Raw genomic sequence first — 18,384 nt, 5'->3', positions numbered from 1 at the left:
ACAGTTTGGAGTGGCTGTTAATGGTCAGTGACCTTGAAAATTTTGGCTGGAGCGAACTTTTTTTTTTTTTCAGCAGACTTGTTGGCACATTGTCCAAGTTTGCTGTTGCTAAGCTCTGTAGAAATAAGAGGACTAAGTGTCTTGTCCTTCATGTGGGTCATAAAAATTCAGTCATAGAGGGATATGCAGGCAATGGAGCAAATCTTTGATAGGACATAATGTAAGCATTTGGAAAGGATAGAGGGAAATTAACAAAGAATGGTATGATAGAAATAATGTGAATGTGTCAAAGAATATTCAGTATTATTTAGAGCAAGTTCGTAATTATTGAGGGACAACAGCACTCCCTTTTAACTGCTGTATATAATTAGTTTAGCTGAAGGACAGTACAATTGCCTTTTCTCTTTCTTGCAGAGAGTTGGATGAGAAAATTGGAACCACTATCATGTCTGTCCGTTAAATATGAAGCTACAACCAGCAGCTTGTAAGCTTAGCTTAGCATAAAGACTGACAACAGGGAATAGAGCAGCTAGCCTGGCTCTGTCCGAAGGTCTGCATACCAGCACCTTTAAATCTCACTAACTATAATGCATCATCTTGTTTGGTTCAAAAATTTAGATTAATTTATGTTTTTTTTTACAGAGGGTTATGTGTCGGACTATTTCTTGGCCAGGAGCAGGGACTTTGTAAAATCTTGTCATCATTGTGAGCTTGCCAGGCAAGAAAGCGAACAAGCATATTTTTTCCGAAAATGACAGGACAGCCCCAAAAGTGTCTTAGAACTGAGAATACAATTTTCAACTCTCTGTGTAAATGTGTTACACGATTAGGGCTTGTTATTATTGATGTTTGCATGCACTCTGATGAGCCATTTAGAGCCAACAGCGTCAGCCATCCCATTAGTGTCTCACTGACACCATTAGGAATAATATTGTGAATTAGGTGCAATCTCAAGTGTGTATACAGTGTAGATCAATATATAACTCTTGTGTGTATATGTGGTCCGACAGTAGCCTAATTCAACATTTCTGAGATGGGAGGGGTTAACTGGATAACTGCTTTGTGTTGCACACACTTTCACCCATATCTATTTTGTACATGCTCTTTTCTGGAGATGTGTGAAAGAGGGTGATTCCTAATTTTCTTTAAGGTAAAGGAGAACTATGGGCGTTTCAATAAATTCCTGTACATTTGAAAATATCACATATATCCTCAAGGAAAATAACACAATCACATTGACACCTGTTGATACAGTGAATGATTCCCCTGGAGGCGGTCTGCAGCAGGTAAGCTACTTATGGGAGATGTTGTGAATGTAATTTACAGTGGTAGATTGAAGGGGGGGGGATTGAAAAAACAACGGTATCTAGAACTTAACCCTTGTGTGGTGTTCATATTTTTGTTATACAGCCAATGTTCCTGGGTCTGGTGGACCCACCACATTACTAGGCATTTAAATCAATACAGCCATAACAATTTATGTACAAATACTTAATAGATGTTTACTTTAGCTCAATTACCAATGATATATACATCATTTATGGTTCATATTTGCCATTTACCCCTGTGAGATCACATTTATGATAATTTTTCGTTTTTTTGTGAGAAAATAAGGAAATTAAATTATAAAAAAAGGTTATAAAAAAAATAGAAACAAGATTTTTGACTATTATTGGTGCTTATTTCTTAGAACTTATTCAGGTGAAAGTGCTTGAAATGTAACAATTTTGTAACTTTGTGTGGGAATAGCAGGTGCAGAAAGACAACATAGTTTCATAGCAGTTTCATAGCACCTTCATTTCAATACACTCGGGTCCAGTAGACCCGAACACCTCATAATATGTAATAGTTATGTGTAGGGGGGAGGTGTACCGTGTGCAGTCATTGAAAATAAGTAATTTTTTATGTTCTTCACAGAAAATGAACCAAGGCCAATGAGTTTGAGTTAGAATGAATAATACATAGCATAATCTTTCTTTTAGCAAACATTGAAAACTGATCCCACAGACAGGAACACCATACACCATAAAAGGCAGCAAATACATCAATTCGTATGACCAGGCTCCATGTAAAGGAACTTAAGCATAACGTTATAATTTTCTGCAGGTGGCCGCCTGGAATGATAATTAGCTACATCATGACTCACTGTCCACTGCCACGCCTCGTTCGCTAGAGGACGCTGTGCATCTCTATCAATGGTTGACGTACGGCTGACGTACTAGGAAGTGTGTTGAAGAGAAAAACACTGTAGCTGGCTAATCACCATTTAAGTGTTACATTGGCAATAACAGAAAAAAAAATGTAATGATGACTTGTCAGCAACATCTAAAACTCTTCCTATAGTAACGCGGCGGCGTGGCGATTAATAAGCACCGAAACGCCGAACAAGTAAGTCATTGCGATGTTATTCCTGTGCGTTGTCAGTGTTAGTTTGGCTAACCTTAGCTAGCTAGTTAGCAAGGCTGGTGGTTTCACAACCCTGTGTTATCCTGCTAGCTACACAATATTGACCGGTTAACACTAAAGTTATTTGGTTTCTTACTGCTTACCGATTCTGTCATTAAGATATATATTAACCCCACCCCCCATAGCTTGTTACTTGAGTTTACAATAGTAAATCTGAGGCGTAAGCCCTACCTTCTGTTCTTACTTGTGTAACGTTAAATATGTAATTTAACACCAAAGTCGGTTGTAAAAGCTGTCAATATATCCCGCATTGCTTGCTGCCGATATACGGAGCTGCTTGGCAACACAATAACTAGCTACAACCCTTAAATGAATTGTATTTGCTTAATTCGGCATACATATAATCAATCAAGTAGCAGTTGTATTTCTTATATAGCGTTATACATGAAGCTATGTCTGCCATATCCCAATTAACATAGAGAGCTAGCATATAGTCAAAAGTGAAAAGACAAATTCTACTAAAATTAAGTGTAAGTATATGCATTATGAATGTGGAATTCCACAGAAGACCATAAAGACTGGAATGGGCAAATTGGATAAGCCTTTTTACAGATATTTTGCCAAAACATGAATAAAGCATGACATTGTCACTTCTGTTGAAAGGAGTATATTGTCGGAAAAAGAGAAGTTGCTTTTGGCTTGGTCTAAGCAGTATCAGCTGACTTAAACAACATCCTAAAGGATCACTTTCATTTCCACTTAAAGCCTTAGGTTTATTAGATTTATTGTACAATGTGAGCTGAAAATGGGTATTCCTGATCATTGTGGAAATACAAGTGGCAAATCAGATGGATTGCTTTGGAACCTTTTTGAAATTACATTTTTAATTCTAATTTTTACCAAGAACTGATGTCTGTTGTTTCCTGTGTTTTATGATGTAGGTTTATTATAATTCACTCTGACACTGGGGAAGACATTTCCAATCCTGTCTAATGTCCTCTGGCTGTCCACCCCAGTCACCGGCTGTGGCTAAGTCCGAGGTAGCAGTGGAGGGAGAATGCCCGCTGCTGGCTGCCACCTTTGCCTACTGGGACAACATCCTGGGTCCACGGGTGCGCCACATCTGGACACCAAAGGGAGACCAACTGATGTTCCTCAGCGATGGAGAGGTTACATTCCTGGCCAATCATACACTTAATGGGGAGATTCTGCGTAGTGCTGAGTGTGGCGCTGTGGATGTGAAGTTCTTTGTCCTGGCAGAAAAGGGCGTCATCATTGTGTCTCTCATCTTCGATGGCGAGCTGAAGGGGGACAAGAACACGTGCGCCTTGTCCGTTATCCTGCCTCAGACAGAGCTGGCCTTCTATCTGCCTCTGCATACCATCTGCGTGGAGAGACTGAAGCATGTCATCCGCAAGGGACGCATTTGGATGCAGAAGGTAGTACCCTGCAATTCTTGCCGATCCCTTGACTTCTCAGTTTTGGACACATGAGTAGGCAAATTACCCTTTATACCCATAAACCTACTTTAAAACCTGATCTATGCTTAGTTTTTAAATGGGTATTAAGTAATCTATCACCTCTGTTTTACTCAACTGGGATTGCAGCAACATTGGCAGGATAATAAAGTTGCATTCTCCCAACACAGAGGGCTAAACTAGTTAATTAGGTCTGAGAGCTCCTACAGAGGAAGCTAGTGACGAGAGGTTATAATAGGGGTAGACAAAAGAATGTGACTCACAACACTAAAAATCTATCACGTTTGCAGACACTGCTGTAAAAGTGGGTCTACTAGATTGAATGGCAACCAGTAGAATATCAGTGTATTCTGTGCTGCATGTGTTCATCACATCCCTGTTTGTTAGTTTTACCTTTTTGGATGGTGTTTCTCTTGTCAGACTGTATCCTCCTGACATAATAAATATTTTAGTAGGTTTTTTATTTTTACCTGATGCAGCCGCAGTTCGGCCTTCTTTGGTGCCCTGTTAGTCATCTTGTGTTGCTTTGAAAACATATATATCGGAGTCCTCGCCGCTGACCAATACTGCTGACGGCTTTAGGGCTCGATATTGATCCTCAGCACTGACCAAAATCTTCCTGTATGTATCTGTACCATTAGGTGTCCAAAAACTGCCATGTACAGTTGGTATTGAATGTCTGGTGAGAATAATAATCTTGTTTAGTTTTTTTACCTTGATCAGATATTTTTATTTGACTTTTTTTTTTTTTTAAAAGCCAAGATTTTACATTGTATTTTATTAAAAAGTTCTTGCCCAGCTGTGTGTATTGAAATATTTTAAACAATACCCAGCCCTAACTGTCCTTTACCGGACATGAAATTTTAGGAGCGTTTATAATAGTTGCTAATTTCCGTCAAAGCAAAGTTCCATGATGCGTTTCATTGTCCAACTAATAATGATGTTGAAATATGAGAGTTAAAAATAAAGTTATTATTTTCTTACCCAGACAAAAATAGATCCCTTTAAAATTTTTTTTTTTAAACAAAGTGTGACCAATATATGTTCTGAACGGGACATTTCACAGTTGAAAAATAAACTTGTCAGTGCTTTCTGGAAGACAAACCATGTAAAACTATTAGGGCTGGGCAATATGGACAAAATCAAATATCACGATATTTTTGACCAAATACCTCGATATCGATACTGCAACGATATTGTAGGGTTGACTATTGGTGCTTTCACAAAATATTTACACAATGAGATTTTTGTTAAATAATCATCAGTAATGTGGATATAATGACTAAGTGGGTAAAGGCAATAATAGAACAGTTACAGCAGTCCGGTAAGTTCAGAAAATGACATCACTTTACTGTAATGCAGCCTTTAAAACCAGGAAAAGACAACACTTATGCCATATCACAATATTACGATATCCAAAATCTTAGACGATATCTAGTCTCATATCACGATATCGATATAATATCAATATATTGCCCAGCTCTAAAAAATGTATATCTACCATAGCCAATTTATCAGTCCATCTCTAATGGCTTTTATGTTTGTATTTTGTCTATCCACCATGCAACACTCATTTATTATTATTATTTTGTTTTCAGTTTAAGATTGAGACTTCCGGGCGCCTGTGTAGCTCACCTGGTAGAGCGGGTGCCCATATATAGAGGTTTACTCCTCGACGCCGCGGGTTCAACTCCGACCTGCGGATCCTTTGCTGCATGTCATTCCCTTCTCTCTCTCCTTTCAGGTCTAAGCTGTCCTATACAAATAAAGGCCTAAAATGCCGAAAAAATAATCTTAAAAAAAATTGAGGCTTTCACAGCTTGTGTCTTTAGACCAACCGCTTGTAACCCCCATATTGTGAATTGAGTAAAATACATTAAAATGCAAAACATGCCATTTGAAAGCCAGAAATCTTAGCCGCTGGCCCAAAAAATTGAATGTCGTCAGTCGCCCAGCATAGTATTTGTGCAGTGCTTGAGTTAACTGTTTCCACTTTCCTTCCAACTTTAGGGCTACAACATCATCTCGGTGCTGAGCTTGGAGATTGTCCCTATCATGGAGCTGTTGGCCTCTATGAAGACATACAGTGTGCCAGAAGATATAGATGTGAGCAGCACACACATACTCATACACACACACACACATTACCTATCATACTCGAAAACTGAACAATAAACGGCTGAAGAATTAGACATCATAATGATCTGATTCATGTTTTAGATGACAGCGACAGGAATGTAAAGTTTAGAAAAAACCACGATGGATTTGTGAATAATTTTCTTGTCGATGGCAGAGTTAATAGCTTATCATCCAAGCATCATGGTTTCAGTGATTGACGGAAAAGAAGTGGATGTCTTTATTGAATGCAATCGCCCGTGACTTTTTGAAGAAAAAAAAGCCTCTGTCCTTTGATAAATTACAGTTGTTTCGTTCAAATTGTTTTCATTTTTCATGAGGTTTGAATTATCCAGGTTCTGTGCCTAGATTACCACCCAGTGTGATTCAACACATTTGCTCCCTTCTAATATGCAAATGCGACCAAAAAAAAAGCAGCACAAAGAAGCTCCTTGGAATCTTTCTCGCTGTTTCCTATATTGTTAAACGATGGTGTTTTTTTTATTTTTGCGTTTTATTTTCATTGCAGTGCCTGCAAATGTGGTCATCAGCACTTTTGTCTTTGTTCAGACCAATTTTAAAAATGACTCATTTGTTTCACTCCCGCTGAGTAGATAAAAGACACCGTGCTAAATGATGATGACATCGGGGACAGCTGCCACGAGGATTTCCTCCACAAGTAAGCACTCTCCCGTACAGGCAAATGGAGACAGATGATGAACAATGCCCATTTAACACCCATCAACCTTCCAATGATGAGTAATGGCTCCTCCACTTAGCCGAAGTTTCCTCCAGAGAAAGGACGAAAGCTAAATCGCTTGTTGAGTCCGGAAAGTCCATTCCAGCAATGAAGTTCCCAATTGCTCAAAGTTGAACAGTATTAGCTCCGGATCCTGTGGTGATGACAAAGCACCTGTACACTGGAATTTGTTTTTTAGCTGGATAGTTATAGCTGATGAAGACTAGTTGTATGTTAGAGGCAATTAAGTTTAGAACTAATCAGGCAAAATAGTTCTTTTTTTTGTGACCAACAAATGATTAATTACGGTGTGAAATGGACTATTAAAGACCTAAAGAATAGGCCAGAATATGAACCAAACTACATGGAAAAAGAAAAGGTCAATTTAATAAGGGATCGACCGATACTGTTTTTTCAAGGCCGATACCGATTGTTAGTATTTAGTGTAACCGATATTAGGAATGTTACAAACTCCCAACACAAAGCTTTGAGCAATTATTTAATAAATTGGTTCAACATAATACCCAGTAAGAGATAGTCAGATAGTGTTGTGGGCGGAACATTAATGCTGCGTTCCAGACACAATTTTTAGCCCGTAAGTTACGACTTCAAGTCACGACTCACGACTTGGTAGCGTTCCAGGCAAAGTCAAGACAAACCCTTCTAGCTAGCTTTAACGTTAGCTAACGGCTACCTACCGTTGACGTTAGCTAGCGCAAGCTGATACCATGGATGTATTAAGCTGATACTAGCCATTTCTAGTCGGCAACATATTTTGGGCTTCATTTAATAAACATAACCTGTAGTAGTACACAATCGTATGTGTATTGTTTTGATTACAATGTGCGGAATTACTTTACGCTGACTATTTATGTCTATTTATTTCTATTTCTCACTGTTAATCACCGGCGTCTGTACAGCATCAACAGGGGTCGACATTGTTGTTTATGTGTGTGTCGTCAAAAACTGTAACTGGGAGTACAACGATCTGGTACGAGTTCACAAGTAGTAAGTTACGGGTTTGAATGCCATTCCAGGGCACTTTCACGCGTAGAAGGTTGTGAAAACACGAGTTACGGGTTGCCTGGAACGCAGTGGGGAGTGAAACCAAAGCAGAGGGACAGAGACAGAGCTGTAGCGGAGCGAAAGTAGGGCACTTTTTAATTCACACCGATATCGGTCTATCCCTAAATTTAATGATTACTAGGTTAACTCTCCACCCGCCCAGAGCCAGTTACCATCTTAATTGTCCATGTAAAGCCTCTTGAGTGTTTTTCGGACCCAGTTTCTCTGTCTCAATCCTTATTCCTGAAAGCTGTCATTAATGATCAGAGCAATGCCGATGAAGCTAATTGGCTCTAATTTGCATGTCTTTGTCTGTGTGGTTCAGGGCCATCAGCTCTCATCTGCAGACTTGTGGCTGTTCCATAGTGGTTGGAAGCAACCCAGAGAAAGTAAATAAGGTAAATTTACCATATTACTGGCTGCACACAGCCACATTTGCAATGCATCTACATAATTTAAAATGTTTTGAAGTGTGTTGTGCTGTTGTCTAGGTTTAAAAAGCCTCTGATGCACTCAGATTTTGAATGTCTGTGTTGGCTTTGGCAGCACAGTAACAGCTGTGACTGTTTCCATGAAGATAACGAGATGAGAAAAGCATATCAGCTGTTCCAAATGGGCAAAATATTGGAATAAAGCGAACAAAAGTTGGCCGTGCTAACCGAGAGAGAGAACCGATATTGCACACCAATGAATACCATCCTTGAGTTCTGAGCTGAGCACCAATTAAATCAAGACTTTTATTTCTATCTAACAACAAGCCGCAAGCCCGAATGCCAGATTAAGGTCTATAACCAAAATGTGGTTTTTGTCATTTTTTTCGTGCTGAGATGTAGCTCCATGAATACCTTTTGTGCTGACTGTGCAGAAATCCACCACTTTTAAAATCAAGGGGAAAAAACAAAAGGCCATTTATGTCCATTTTTAAAAAGGGGAAACCTAATACAGCATGATTGGATACGTTTTCGCACCCCTTCTGGTGGCAAAAAAAAACGTTGCAATGATGTCAAGTTTCAGCTGTTCTCCTTCACCTAAATTTAGCAAATGAATACACCATGTCACAATCAAACCCTGATATTTCCTGAAGGCTTTTCTGGTTGACTGTCGAAACGTTGCTTTTTCACAGATTGTCCGGACTCTCTGCCTCTTCCTCACCCCGGCTGAGAGGAAGTGCTCTCGCCTCTGCAAGGCCGACTCTTCTTTCAAATACGACACGGGCCTGTTTGTTCAGGGTCTGCTCAAGGTAGCCACCAGCTAGCTCTTATACAGCACAATGTGATTTGAATTCGAGCCTGGTTATTGTTGTTTTCTGCCCGCATGTTTGATGTTGGCCGATCTGTAGTTCTAACCCAGTTTCTTTTTCTGACAATAAAACATTGTTGCAATGAGATTTATTGCGATGCATGGTCTGTTAAAATACACGCGGCTTTGTGCGGTCTTCATATGGTTTCTATTTTGAATCGTCCAACTCTAATGTGCAAATGAGGAAATCGCCATAGCTTCATGCGATGCAAATGTTTAGTTTAGTTCTTAATGTATTGTCCTCACAGTTTTCTGCATTGCAATTACCGGGTGTCAAGTGCAAAACTCAGGGTTTTGTGAAAGTCAGCAAAGTTTAAGGTTTTTGGAGAAGTTGCAGTATTATTTTCTGCCGTTTTACAAGGCAACGGCGCTTAGTGTAACACAGGCAAGGTGGCTCGTTGTGTCAACAAGAGCAGAAAAAAAGAACAGCAAAAGAGGCAGCTAAAAAAACCTGGTGGTGCTTGTTAGTTCGGTCATAAATAGTATGCTACACATTGTCTGTGTTGTGGAGCTCCAGCGGGATCTTCTTATAGAATTCCCACATAAAACGCAGCGTAGGGCAGGAGAAACTGGCCCAGGGAGAAAACAACAACAACAACAACAACGAAAGGAAATTGAAGGAGCTTCCTATTATTGTTGTTTCCTCTTAAAGAAACCTAGTGTCTGCCCTGGCTGCTCTTGAAATTTGGACAGCATGTGGTGGGAGGAAACAGATTTCCAACACACTAAGCGGAATAATATTACTACTGCTCTTACACATCACAGGTCGACCGGTATTAAATATGGGTTTTTCCTTTGAATTCCCAGGACTCCACAGGCAGCTTCGTGCTGCCCTTCCGCCAGGTGCTCTACTCCCCTTACCCGACCACGCACATCGACGTCGACATCAACACAGTCAAGCAGATGCCGCCATGCCACGAGCACACGTACAACCAGCGGCGCTACATGCGGTCGGAGCTGAGCGCTCTCTGGAAGACTGACAGCGAGGACGACATACCCCCTGACACGGTCATTCACACCGACGAAACCTTCACACCTGACCTGTAAGCCATGCACGCACAGTATCCGTTGTGTTTGTGGGTTACAAGAACGTTATAGTTCTTCATTTTTAATTCACTATTTTATTTGCACCTTTTGTTTAACTCTGTTTAAAAAAAAAAAAAGAAATCCTCTCAAATAAAAAAAAAGAATGCTAATGTCATATCATAACCCCAATGCCTTTTTTCTTAGGAATATATTTCAAGACGTCATGCATAAAGACACTTTGGTGAAGTCCTTTATAGATGAGGTAAGACTATAGAAACACTTTTTTTTTTCCCATATTATTCTTAAAAAATAAATAGCGAACACTCCCAACCGACTCAGAAGAAAAGAAAAAGTAAACCCTGCAGAATATTGACAAAAATATTATCATAATAGATAAGATATCCGCAACCATTTTTATCATTATCTGTTTTGTATGCATTTCTATTACAACATGTTGTTGCAGTGATATTAAAGGAATAGTTCAGATATTTTGAAGTGGGGTTGTATGAGTTACTTATTCATAGTCAGTGTGTTAGCTACAGTAGATAGCAGCAGTACATTGCTTAGCTTCTGTGTCTGCTTCTTCAAACTGGGGGGCGTGCCAACCATCTACTGTAGCTAATACACTAACGTTGGATAAGTACCTCATACGACCCCACTTCAAGAAATCCCAACTATCCCTTTAAGTTCTTGAATGGTTTAATCAGAAAGAATCACGAGGGTTTTCTGCTTTCAAATAATTAATTTGTCTCGTTTGTCAGCTTTGCTTGAGGATTCCACCAGCTAATACTTGTGAGGGTTTAAGCACAGAGGGCCTAATTTACTAACACTAGCGCAGTTTGCGCTGCGTCTGTTTATGCGAGTTCGGTAATAGCGCACGCTATGCTTCCACATTTTGCGTAGTATTTATCAACCCTGACACCCATCAGGCAATCAGCGTCTTTCTCCGCCCACTATACCGTAAATTGCGCTGTAGCAAAGCGGTACTGGTGCTATGATACGGCTGAGTGCAGACTTCGATATCCCCACTGCTGATGCTATGACTGTTTGAAATGATCCTTATGCCAATATTTGTAATGTAGCGAGGAGTTTAACAACTGCTGGAATGGGATGTGAACGCTGAGTGGGAGATTCAATTTCATCTTTGATTTCTTCCAGTAACTCTAATATTACATGGTTGCTTGATCTGTAACGCTAAATGATGTTGTGTTCACTGACAAAGTGTGATTCTTGTGTTAAAAATATTTTCAGCCTCGCCTATGTCTTCGTCTTGCTCAAATTAAAAATTAAAAAACCAGCGGCATAAAGGTCTATGAGGAAACTCGATTGCGGCTGGTTTAGACCTGTTTTTAAGAGGCGGAGAATTTCCCCCGCAGAATAGAGGCGCTCTTACCTGACAGTCTTTGTAAATACCACGGAATATATAATTAGGTGCACTGCGCTAATCCTCCCACCTTTTGGGTGGAACTCCCACTTTCCCCACGATCCTCCCACGAACGCATATTGAAAGCGCAACTTGTCTCTTCTCGTTCATGTGGCAGACAATCTGCGATTTTACCCAAGTGCGCCCTGTTTGTAAATAGCCCGCATCGGTTACGTCCGTCTTTGCGACCAATTAGCGCCTGGAAACAGGCGCAAACGGCTTGATAAATCTAGCCCAGAGTTTAAGCACTAGACTGTGAAATCACCTAGAAGTGAATTTGGTATTTATTTGTGTTTTTTTTGTCTCCCTATTGCGGTCTGAGACTAACCCTTTTTTGTACTGTAGTGTATAATATTGTGAAGTTGAAAGTGGCAGATTCATTTTCATATTTTGTCTGTGGTACAATGCTGTTGAACACAGGCCAGGCCTTGTATCAGGCTGCAGCAAATACTTGAATGATGTGCTCCCTCCTCACTGATACAGTCTCCAGAGGCCATAACAGACACAAAACAGTAGACTTTATTCCCATGGGTCACTCACAACCCATCATCCGTTCCTATGAAAGTGCTCCCAGAGTTGCGGTTACTAGTTTTTCTCACGACGACAGCAATATGTTTCTCTCTCAAGGTTAGCACAAAGGAAGGGGGAGTGGATAATTCCAGCCTTTTCCAGCAGAGCGGTAGCCTGGACTACTAATTGACATCCTGTGTCGTACCCAGGTGTTCATGCTGAAGCCAGGCCTGTCCCTGCGGAGAACCTATCTGGCCCAGTTCCTGCTGCTGCTCCACAGGAAGGCCCTCACGCTGCTCAAGTACATCGAGGACGAAACGTAAGAGCTGTCATGAATAAGACTTTAATCCAAATGCCGGAAAGGATTATGGTTTGTCAATAGACCCCAACACTGGCACACGTCCGATCCACAGAATAAAAAAAAAAAGTCAAAAGGTCTAAATACCAGAGCAGATCATTTACTTGTGTGCCATTGTTTTTGCTTTGACTTTGCACTGCAGCCACTGATAGTCACTAACGCTCACCACAAAACCCATCCTAAGCCTTGTAGTCCGTGGTCTCATGTACCACAGTTTGGAGTCAAAATAGTCATGTCAGTGTTTCTCTGCATCTGGTAATCTTATCTCCAGGGTTTCGTTTGTACAAGGGTGAAGGTACGGCAGGCTCATAGGGACAAATGACTGGGAATGATAGGGAACTGACGGCGTTGACTGACTTGGTAGGTGTACAGTGGGCCTGCAGGAGAGGAACATGTGGGTGTGGGTCGAGCGCACACCCTCAGAATTCTGAACCAAAACAACAATTCGGACACAGAGAAGAAAGAGTAGAATATACAGCATACTGCAGTTACGGGAACATGCAGGCTACTTTTTGCAGAAAAGTAGAAGAAAAGCAGTAGAAAAAAACTCATGTGATCAAAGGTCTGTACTACGAATCAAGATCAACATGCCCTGGATTTATTTCAGTTACCCGGCTTCACCAAACCTAACAACTGCGGTCCTGCATAAGCTGTGTCACGACGCTGGTTATCAACTAGTTCAATCAACCGACGCGCGCGTTCACATAAAAGAGGCGGCGTTTGCACAGCACGACTAATCACAAACATCTACCAGAGCCGCATATTTTACATAAGAAGAGCAAACTATAATTCTACATTAATATGAAGAACACAGGCACGGTTTTAAAAAATAGCCTTAGCGCTGTAGATGCGTAAATCACAACTCTTATCAATATCACTTTCCCCATCAGTCAGGACCAAGATCTGACCATCATTACACTTGTGCTTTCCATAAACTGTCGTTGCTTTAGCCTATTATTTCAGTTGCAACAAGCTGACATTTTTCCTTGTGAATTTGTATTGACAAGTTCTAAGACATCTATTGTTAGTTTTAACACAATAGAGCCATATAACTTCCCAGAACAATAGTTGATGTAATACCTTTTTTATTTTGCATGGTATCCACACATGAGTGTGTGCAAGCATGTTTCTAGCCAACCACGTTTCTGAGCTGACAACTGATTTTTCCACTCCATGAGGCTGGAAAGATGTAGAGATTGCATATTTAATAGCAACATGCAATCTGTATTCATGATCTCCCTCTGTTTCTCTGTAACACCAGAATAGCAGCTATGATAATGCATGCTTTGTCTGATTGTTAAACATCACACACATCCAAGCGGTGAGGTTAGCACGTTTCTGTCCGAGGAAACAAGCGGAGACATTTAAATAATGTTGATATTCCGTCTTTTGTTAATGTTACTTGGGGCTCCGGAAATTATGGGCAGTTTTCACAATTTTCTGACATTCTATAGACCTAAAGGGATTATCTAAAAAAAATAATATCATCAGATCAATCGATAATACGTATGATATGTAAGTCGCGGCCCCTAGTTTGTATATACCAAGAGATACCTTAAACGACATGAGAAAAATATATCCTGGTTGATGGTGAGCCGTGCTCACAGGACAGGTTTATGATGGTGATTGGTGTTGGGGAAGACACTGGAAGGAGGCGGCTGGTTGTCGAGCTACGCGGGGTGATTAATCCCCAGCATCAGCCCAGAAAGACAGGCCTCCCATCTACACGGCACGCGTTTTGGTGAATAATGTGCCGAGCAAAACAACGATGTAACGATGTTTTCACGGCAGACATGTTGACATGTCATAGTAGGAAAAGCACAGATGACCATTAATGATGGCTGCATTCCACTTAGGAGAGGCCCTGGTATTTGTGCATGCTGACTCACTGAAATAGCTTACTGGGACACTTGATGGAATACGCACAACCGGCACATATGGGTACTTCGCCGGTTGTGCGTATTGAGCCATCGTTAATTATCAATTTCAGCTGTGCTTTTCCTACTATGACAAGTCAAAACGTCTGCTGTGAAAAATGTCCATAAAGCACATGCCATGGCCTTCCCAGTCACCACGGCTCTTAACATCTGAGAGGCCCTTATCATCATCATCAAACCTCTAAATTATGTTTTTATGATAATCATTTGATTACTGACAAGAAATGATTCTCCCCCACCCCCCCCCCCACACACACACACGCGCATCTAATCGAACTTAAATGATGTTGGCTGTAAAACCTATATGCCAGGTGGCCTCACACCAGACTTTGCATTAATGTGTCATTTAGGCAGCTACCAGAACATTCACTAAATGATAAGTTAAGACAACAGTGCTTTACCCTCTTCTAAATCTGTGGAATTATCCTCCTCTCTAGGCCCTGTTCAGTTCCTAGAAATAATTGTAAACCATCAGGGTTACTGTAACCACTTTCTGGCTCTGCTCTCAAAGCAGCCTTCCTAAAGGGTAGTTTTGCTATTTTTCAACCTGGACCCTGTTTCCCTATGCATTGGTGTCTTAAGTGACTAATGTGAACAAAAATCTTTGAAATTGGTCCAGTATTCAGCAAGGACGCTGTAACCGGCAGCCACATACCGGGCTGCAATGTAGGGCAAATGCACCGCGTCAATTTCCGTCCACTAAAAGTACTGTTGTTGCCACTGACAGGCTAAGATTGTTATTCTAACTCTCCGTTACTGTTTATTTAAATGGAGTCTGGTAGCGATTTTTGGGGCTGTTTCATGTTAAACAAAAAAAGGATCTTACTCTTTAACAAAAAGGTCGACCTCTGTAGGGATCCTTTCCATAATGTTGTCAGACAGAATAATAATGGGAGCGTGTCAATGGCCAAACAAGCACGTTTAGTGGATTTAAATTGAAGGTGCGCAATTGCCCATTCACGATACTTTGCAGCCTGTTTCGCCACGGCCGAGTGCAGCGTTCTTGCTTAAAACCTGACCAATTATAATTATTAAATTATAATATTAAAAATGGTTGATCCCATCACTTCACTTAGACACAAAAACACAAGATAATGGGGTGCAGGTTGAAAAATACAGAAGTTACCCTTTAAGCACCAACAATTAATCTAAGACACTGCAGCCCACCATGTTTTCAGCTTTCCTTGATTTGTTTTCCATGCCACCGTCCCTGTGGACAGCTGGTCATCGCTCCATCTGGGCTCCCCAACTGTAGACTGACCTTACCACTCCTTTAGGACAGCAGTAATAATTAAGCAGCATAATTTGGATTTTCTCTTGTTTACAAAAGACATTTTAAGGACACTTGAGCAAAATGCTCCTCTTCTTAAGTATGTAAGCAGTCAGGAATAGTGTGTATCATTTTAGCTACATCAACTATATGTCAATGTTGTGTTTACAGCTTGTTGTGCTGCATCCCAAAAAATGACAGATTTATCACACACAAGTGATCAAAAATTTGTACTGGGGACCATAATGACTTGATATGGTCAATTGTAGATCACAAAAAGGAAAAAAAATACAATGCTTTCATGTTTTTGGATTACTTAAAACCGCATTATGCTGTGATTTATAAATGTATATTTCAGATATTCAATTGAATTCTTTTTTTTTTTCCCTGACTAAATATTACAGGAAACCTTACCATGAGGTTACAAAGAATTACTAATTAACTTTTATTACATTTTGCCTCCTGTCTGAAATGGTTTCCAGAGCTGTGATTTTGAATTCATAAATGCCTGAACATATCTTACTCCCCAGACCACACTAACTACACAAGCAAAGTCATTATTTGTGTGCTCGTGTGAAAGGATAAAAGCGGTCTTGTTTGTGGTGCTGCTAACAGCCCGAGGTGTTAAGGGCATACTATTTTACAGGTGCCTTGACAAGACTGTTTATGCTCAGTTGCCATCCTGAAGCAGCATACATCATTCATGGTGGCATGGCATTCCTGTGAACAGCTGCAGCCCAACTAGATGCTAATGCAAGTCCTCTGACCCTCCCCCGAGTACTGTAGGTTGTTAACAGTTGCAATACAAAGTCTCTCCTCTTCTCTCTTCCCAGGCAAAAGGGGAAGAAGCCGTTTCGATCGCTGCGCAACTTAAAGACGGACCTAGATCTGACGGTGGAAGGAGACCTGAACATCGTAATGGCCTTCGCTGAAAAGCTCAGGGCAGGACTGCACTCGTTCGTGTTTGGCAAGCCGTTCTACACCAGCATGCAAGAACGAGACGCGCTCATGAGCTTTTGACTCTATTCTTCCCCTGCACTTTATTGTATTGGACGGTTAATTGAAACAGCATCATCTTTGGTTTGTTTTATTTTTACATTAATGCATGCACGTGTATTCTTGAAGCAAACGTTATCCTGAATATTTGTTTCTGCTTTTCTGAAATGAAAAAAAACTAACATTTTTGCCTTGCTTTTGTGTCTTGGATCAATTCAAGGCATGATTTCAAAGATTGATTGTTACTGCTGTTATGAGCCAGAGCCATTGGAATTAAACATTTTTTATGTATTGCCTTGATCAACTGTAAGCATAATGTGAGTTTAATGCTCTTTGAAGACTAAAGTTATTCTCTGGGGGATGAATAATTCATGTATTCTATGCCTTCTGTTAATGGTTTCTGTTTTAATTTATGGTGTGGAAATTGATGCAGGTGCGCACCAGGACATTTTGCAATTTAATTTAAAATGATATTTATGAAAACATTAGTTATTAATTTCTTCACTGCCTGTGTTATACAATAACCTCAAACCTTTTGAACTTTTTTTTTTTACTCAATTAATGAGCTTCAGTGACATTACAAAAAGGTTGTGACTTATTATGACTCAAATGAAATTGTATCACAGTCCCTGCAGACAAAGCAGATCAGCGTGTGTGTAACTGACAGTGAGTGTCATTAAATGCATTCACCCAGCTGTGCGTACAATGCATTTGCATTGGATTTTTTTTCTCTCCATCTTTACTGGTAGTCTTGCCAAGTCAAGTCAATGATCTAGTTTATATGCTGTGAGTATTGCTTCCAAAAATGCAAATTGTTTTGACATTGTAATATGTGGAGTTGATAATGTTGTGCCATTCTCCATTTTTCCTACATTTACATATCATTGTGAATTCAGAACATTTGCTCCCACTTGGAGAGACAGTCAAACCATGTTTATCAGAAATGCATCAAATGACAGACATGTTCTACATTTAATCACTCTGCTTCCTTCACTTTTACTTTTGTCTACTCGTGCAGACGGAGCAATAAATAAAGACTGTAATAACAAATTTAATATAACATCATTTACACTTTTCAATTTACACAAAATTTTATTTGCTTTAGTGCTGATAACAAGAGTAACAGTTTACAGCCATGCTAGCGGCTCTATGTGGCCTTAGCTACTGCAGTGCTTTGAGCTAAATGATGCTAAAGTTTAGAAGGTATAATGTTTACCATCTTAGCTTAGTGTGTTAGCATGCTAATGTTTGCTAATTAGCTGAGGCTGATTGGAATATCATTAGTTTTGCAAGTATTTGCTCATAAACAAGTTCTGGTTGAATTTTGTTTGGACCTGATGATGCCGCTAGAGGAAAAGTCGGGTTCACCAAAGATATTACAATTCTTCCTGAGGGCGATTTGAATGTCTGTACCAGATTTCATGACAATCCAGCCAATGAGACATTTCATTCAAAAACACAAATTTCCACCTCATGGTGACACTTGAGGGTTAGAAATGTCGGAAATCCACTGGCACTTCCTCTTTGGTCCACAGCTGGTGACCAAAGAGGAAGAGTCAGTGGATTTCCAACATTATTGGGATTCATCTTCTGGGAACCATGAATGCCTGGCCCTCTATAACGGATGTATGTACGCTATAGCTGGGCGATATGGAAAAAATCTAATATCACGATATTGTTGACCAAATACCTTGATATCGATATTGTAGGGTTGACGGCGCTTACAAAAGAATATTTACACAATGAGATTTTTGATAAATAA

At 40.2% G+C, this 18,384-nt stretch overlaps 1 protein-coding gene across 1 annotated transcript; it reads left to right on the top strand.

The window, feature by feature from the left end:
- Positions 1–2,198: 2,198 nt before the first annotated feature.
- c9orf72 (C9orf72-SMCR8 complex subunit) lies at positions 2,199–17,672 on the top strand. The gene is made up of 10 exons (XM_039786622.1): positions 2,199–2,388; positions 3,348–3,845; positions 5,895–5,990; positions 6,614–6,678; positions 8,129–8,201; positions 8,927–9,043; positions 9,910–10,145; positions 10,333–10,390; positions 12,271–12,380; positions 16,460–17,672. Exons 2-10 carry the CDS (start codon positions 3,399–3,401, stop codon positions 16,644–16,646), a joined length of 1,389 nt encoding a protein of 462 aa, XP_039642556.1. The 5' UTR covers positions 2,199–2,388; positions 3,348–3,398; the 3' UTR covers positions 16,647–17,672.
- The last annotated feature ends 712 nt before the right edge of the window (positions 17,673–18,384 follow it).

This window comes from Perca fluviatilis, chromosome 20, assembly GCF_010015445.1.
Source record: "Perca fluviatilis chromosome 20, GENO_Pfluv_1.0, whole genome shotgun sequence".
Classification (NCBI taxonomy): Eukaryota; Metazoa; Chordata; class Actinopteri; order Perciformes; family Percidae; genus Perca; species Perca fluviatilis.
Note: the sequence above shows the minus strand (reverse complement) of the source record. Positions and strands in the feature narration are given on the sequence as shown.

Excerpts from the sequence above, each read along its gene's own strand:
- c9orf72 (XM_039786622.1), top strand. The coding sequence starts at position 3,399 with ATGTCCTCTGGCTGTCCACCCCAGTCACCGGCTGTGGCTAAGTCCGAG. Across the intron at positions 3,846-5,894 it reads GACGCATTTGGATGCAGAAG|GGCTACAACATCATCTCGGT; the intron begins GTAGTACCCTGC and ends TTCCAACTTTAG. Across the intron at positions 6,679-8,128 it reads CACGAGGATTTCCTCCACAA|GGCCATCAGCTCTCATCTGC; the intron begins GTAAGCACTCTC and ends TGTGTGGTTCAG.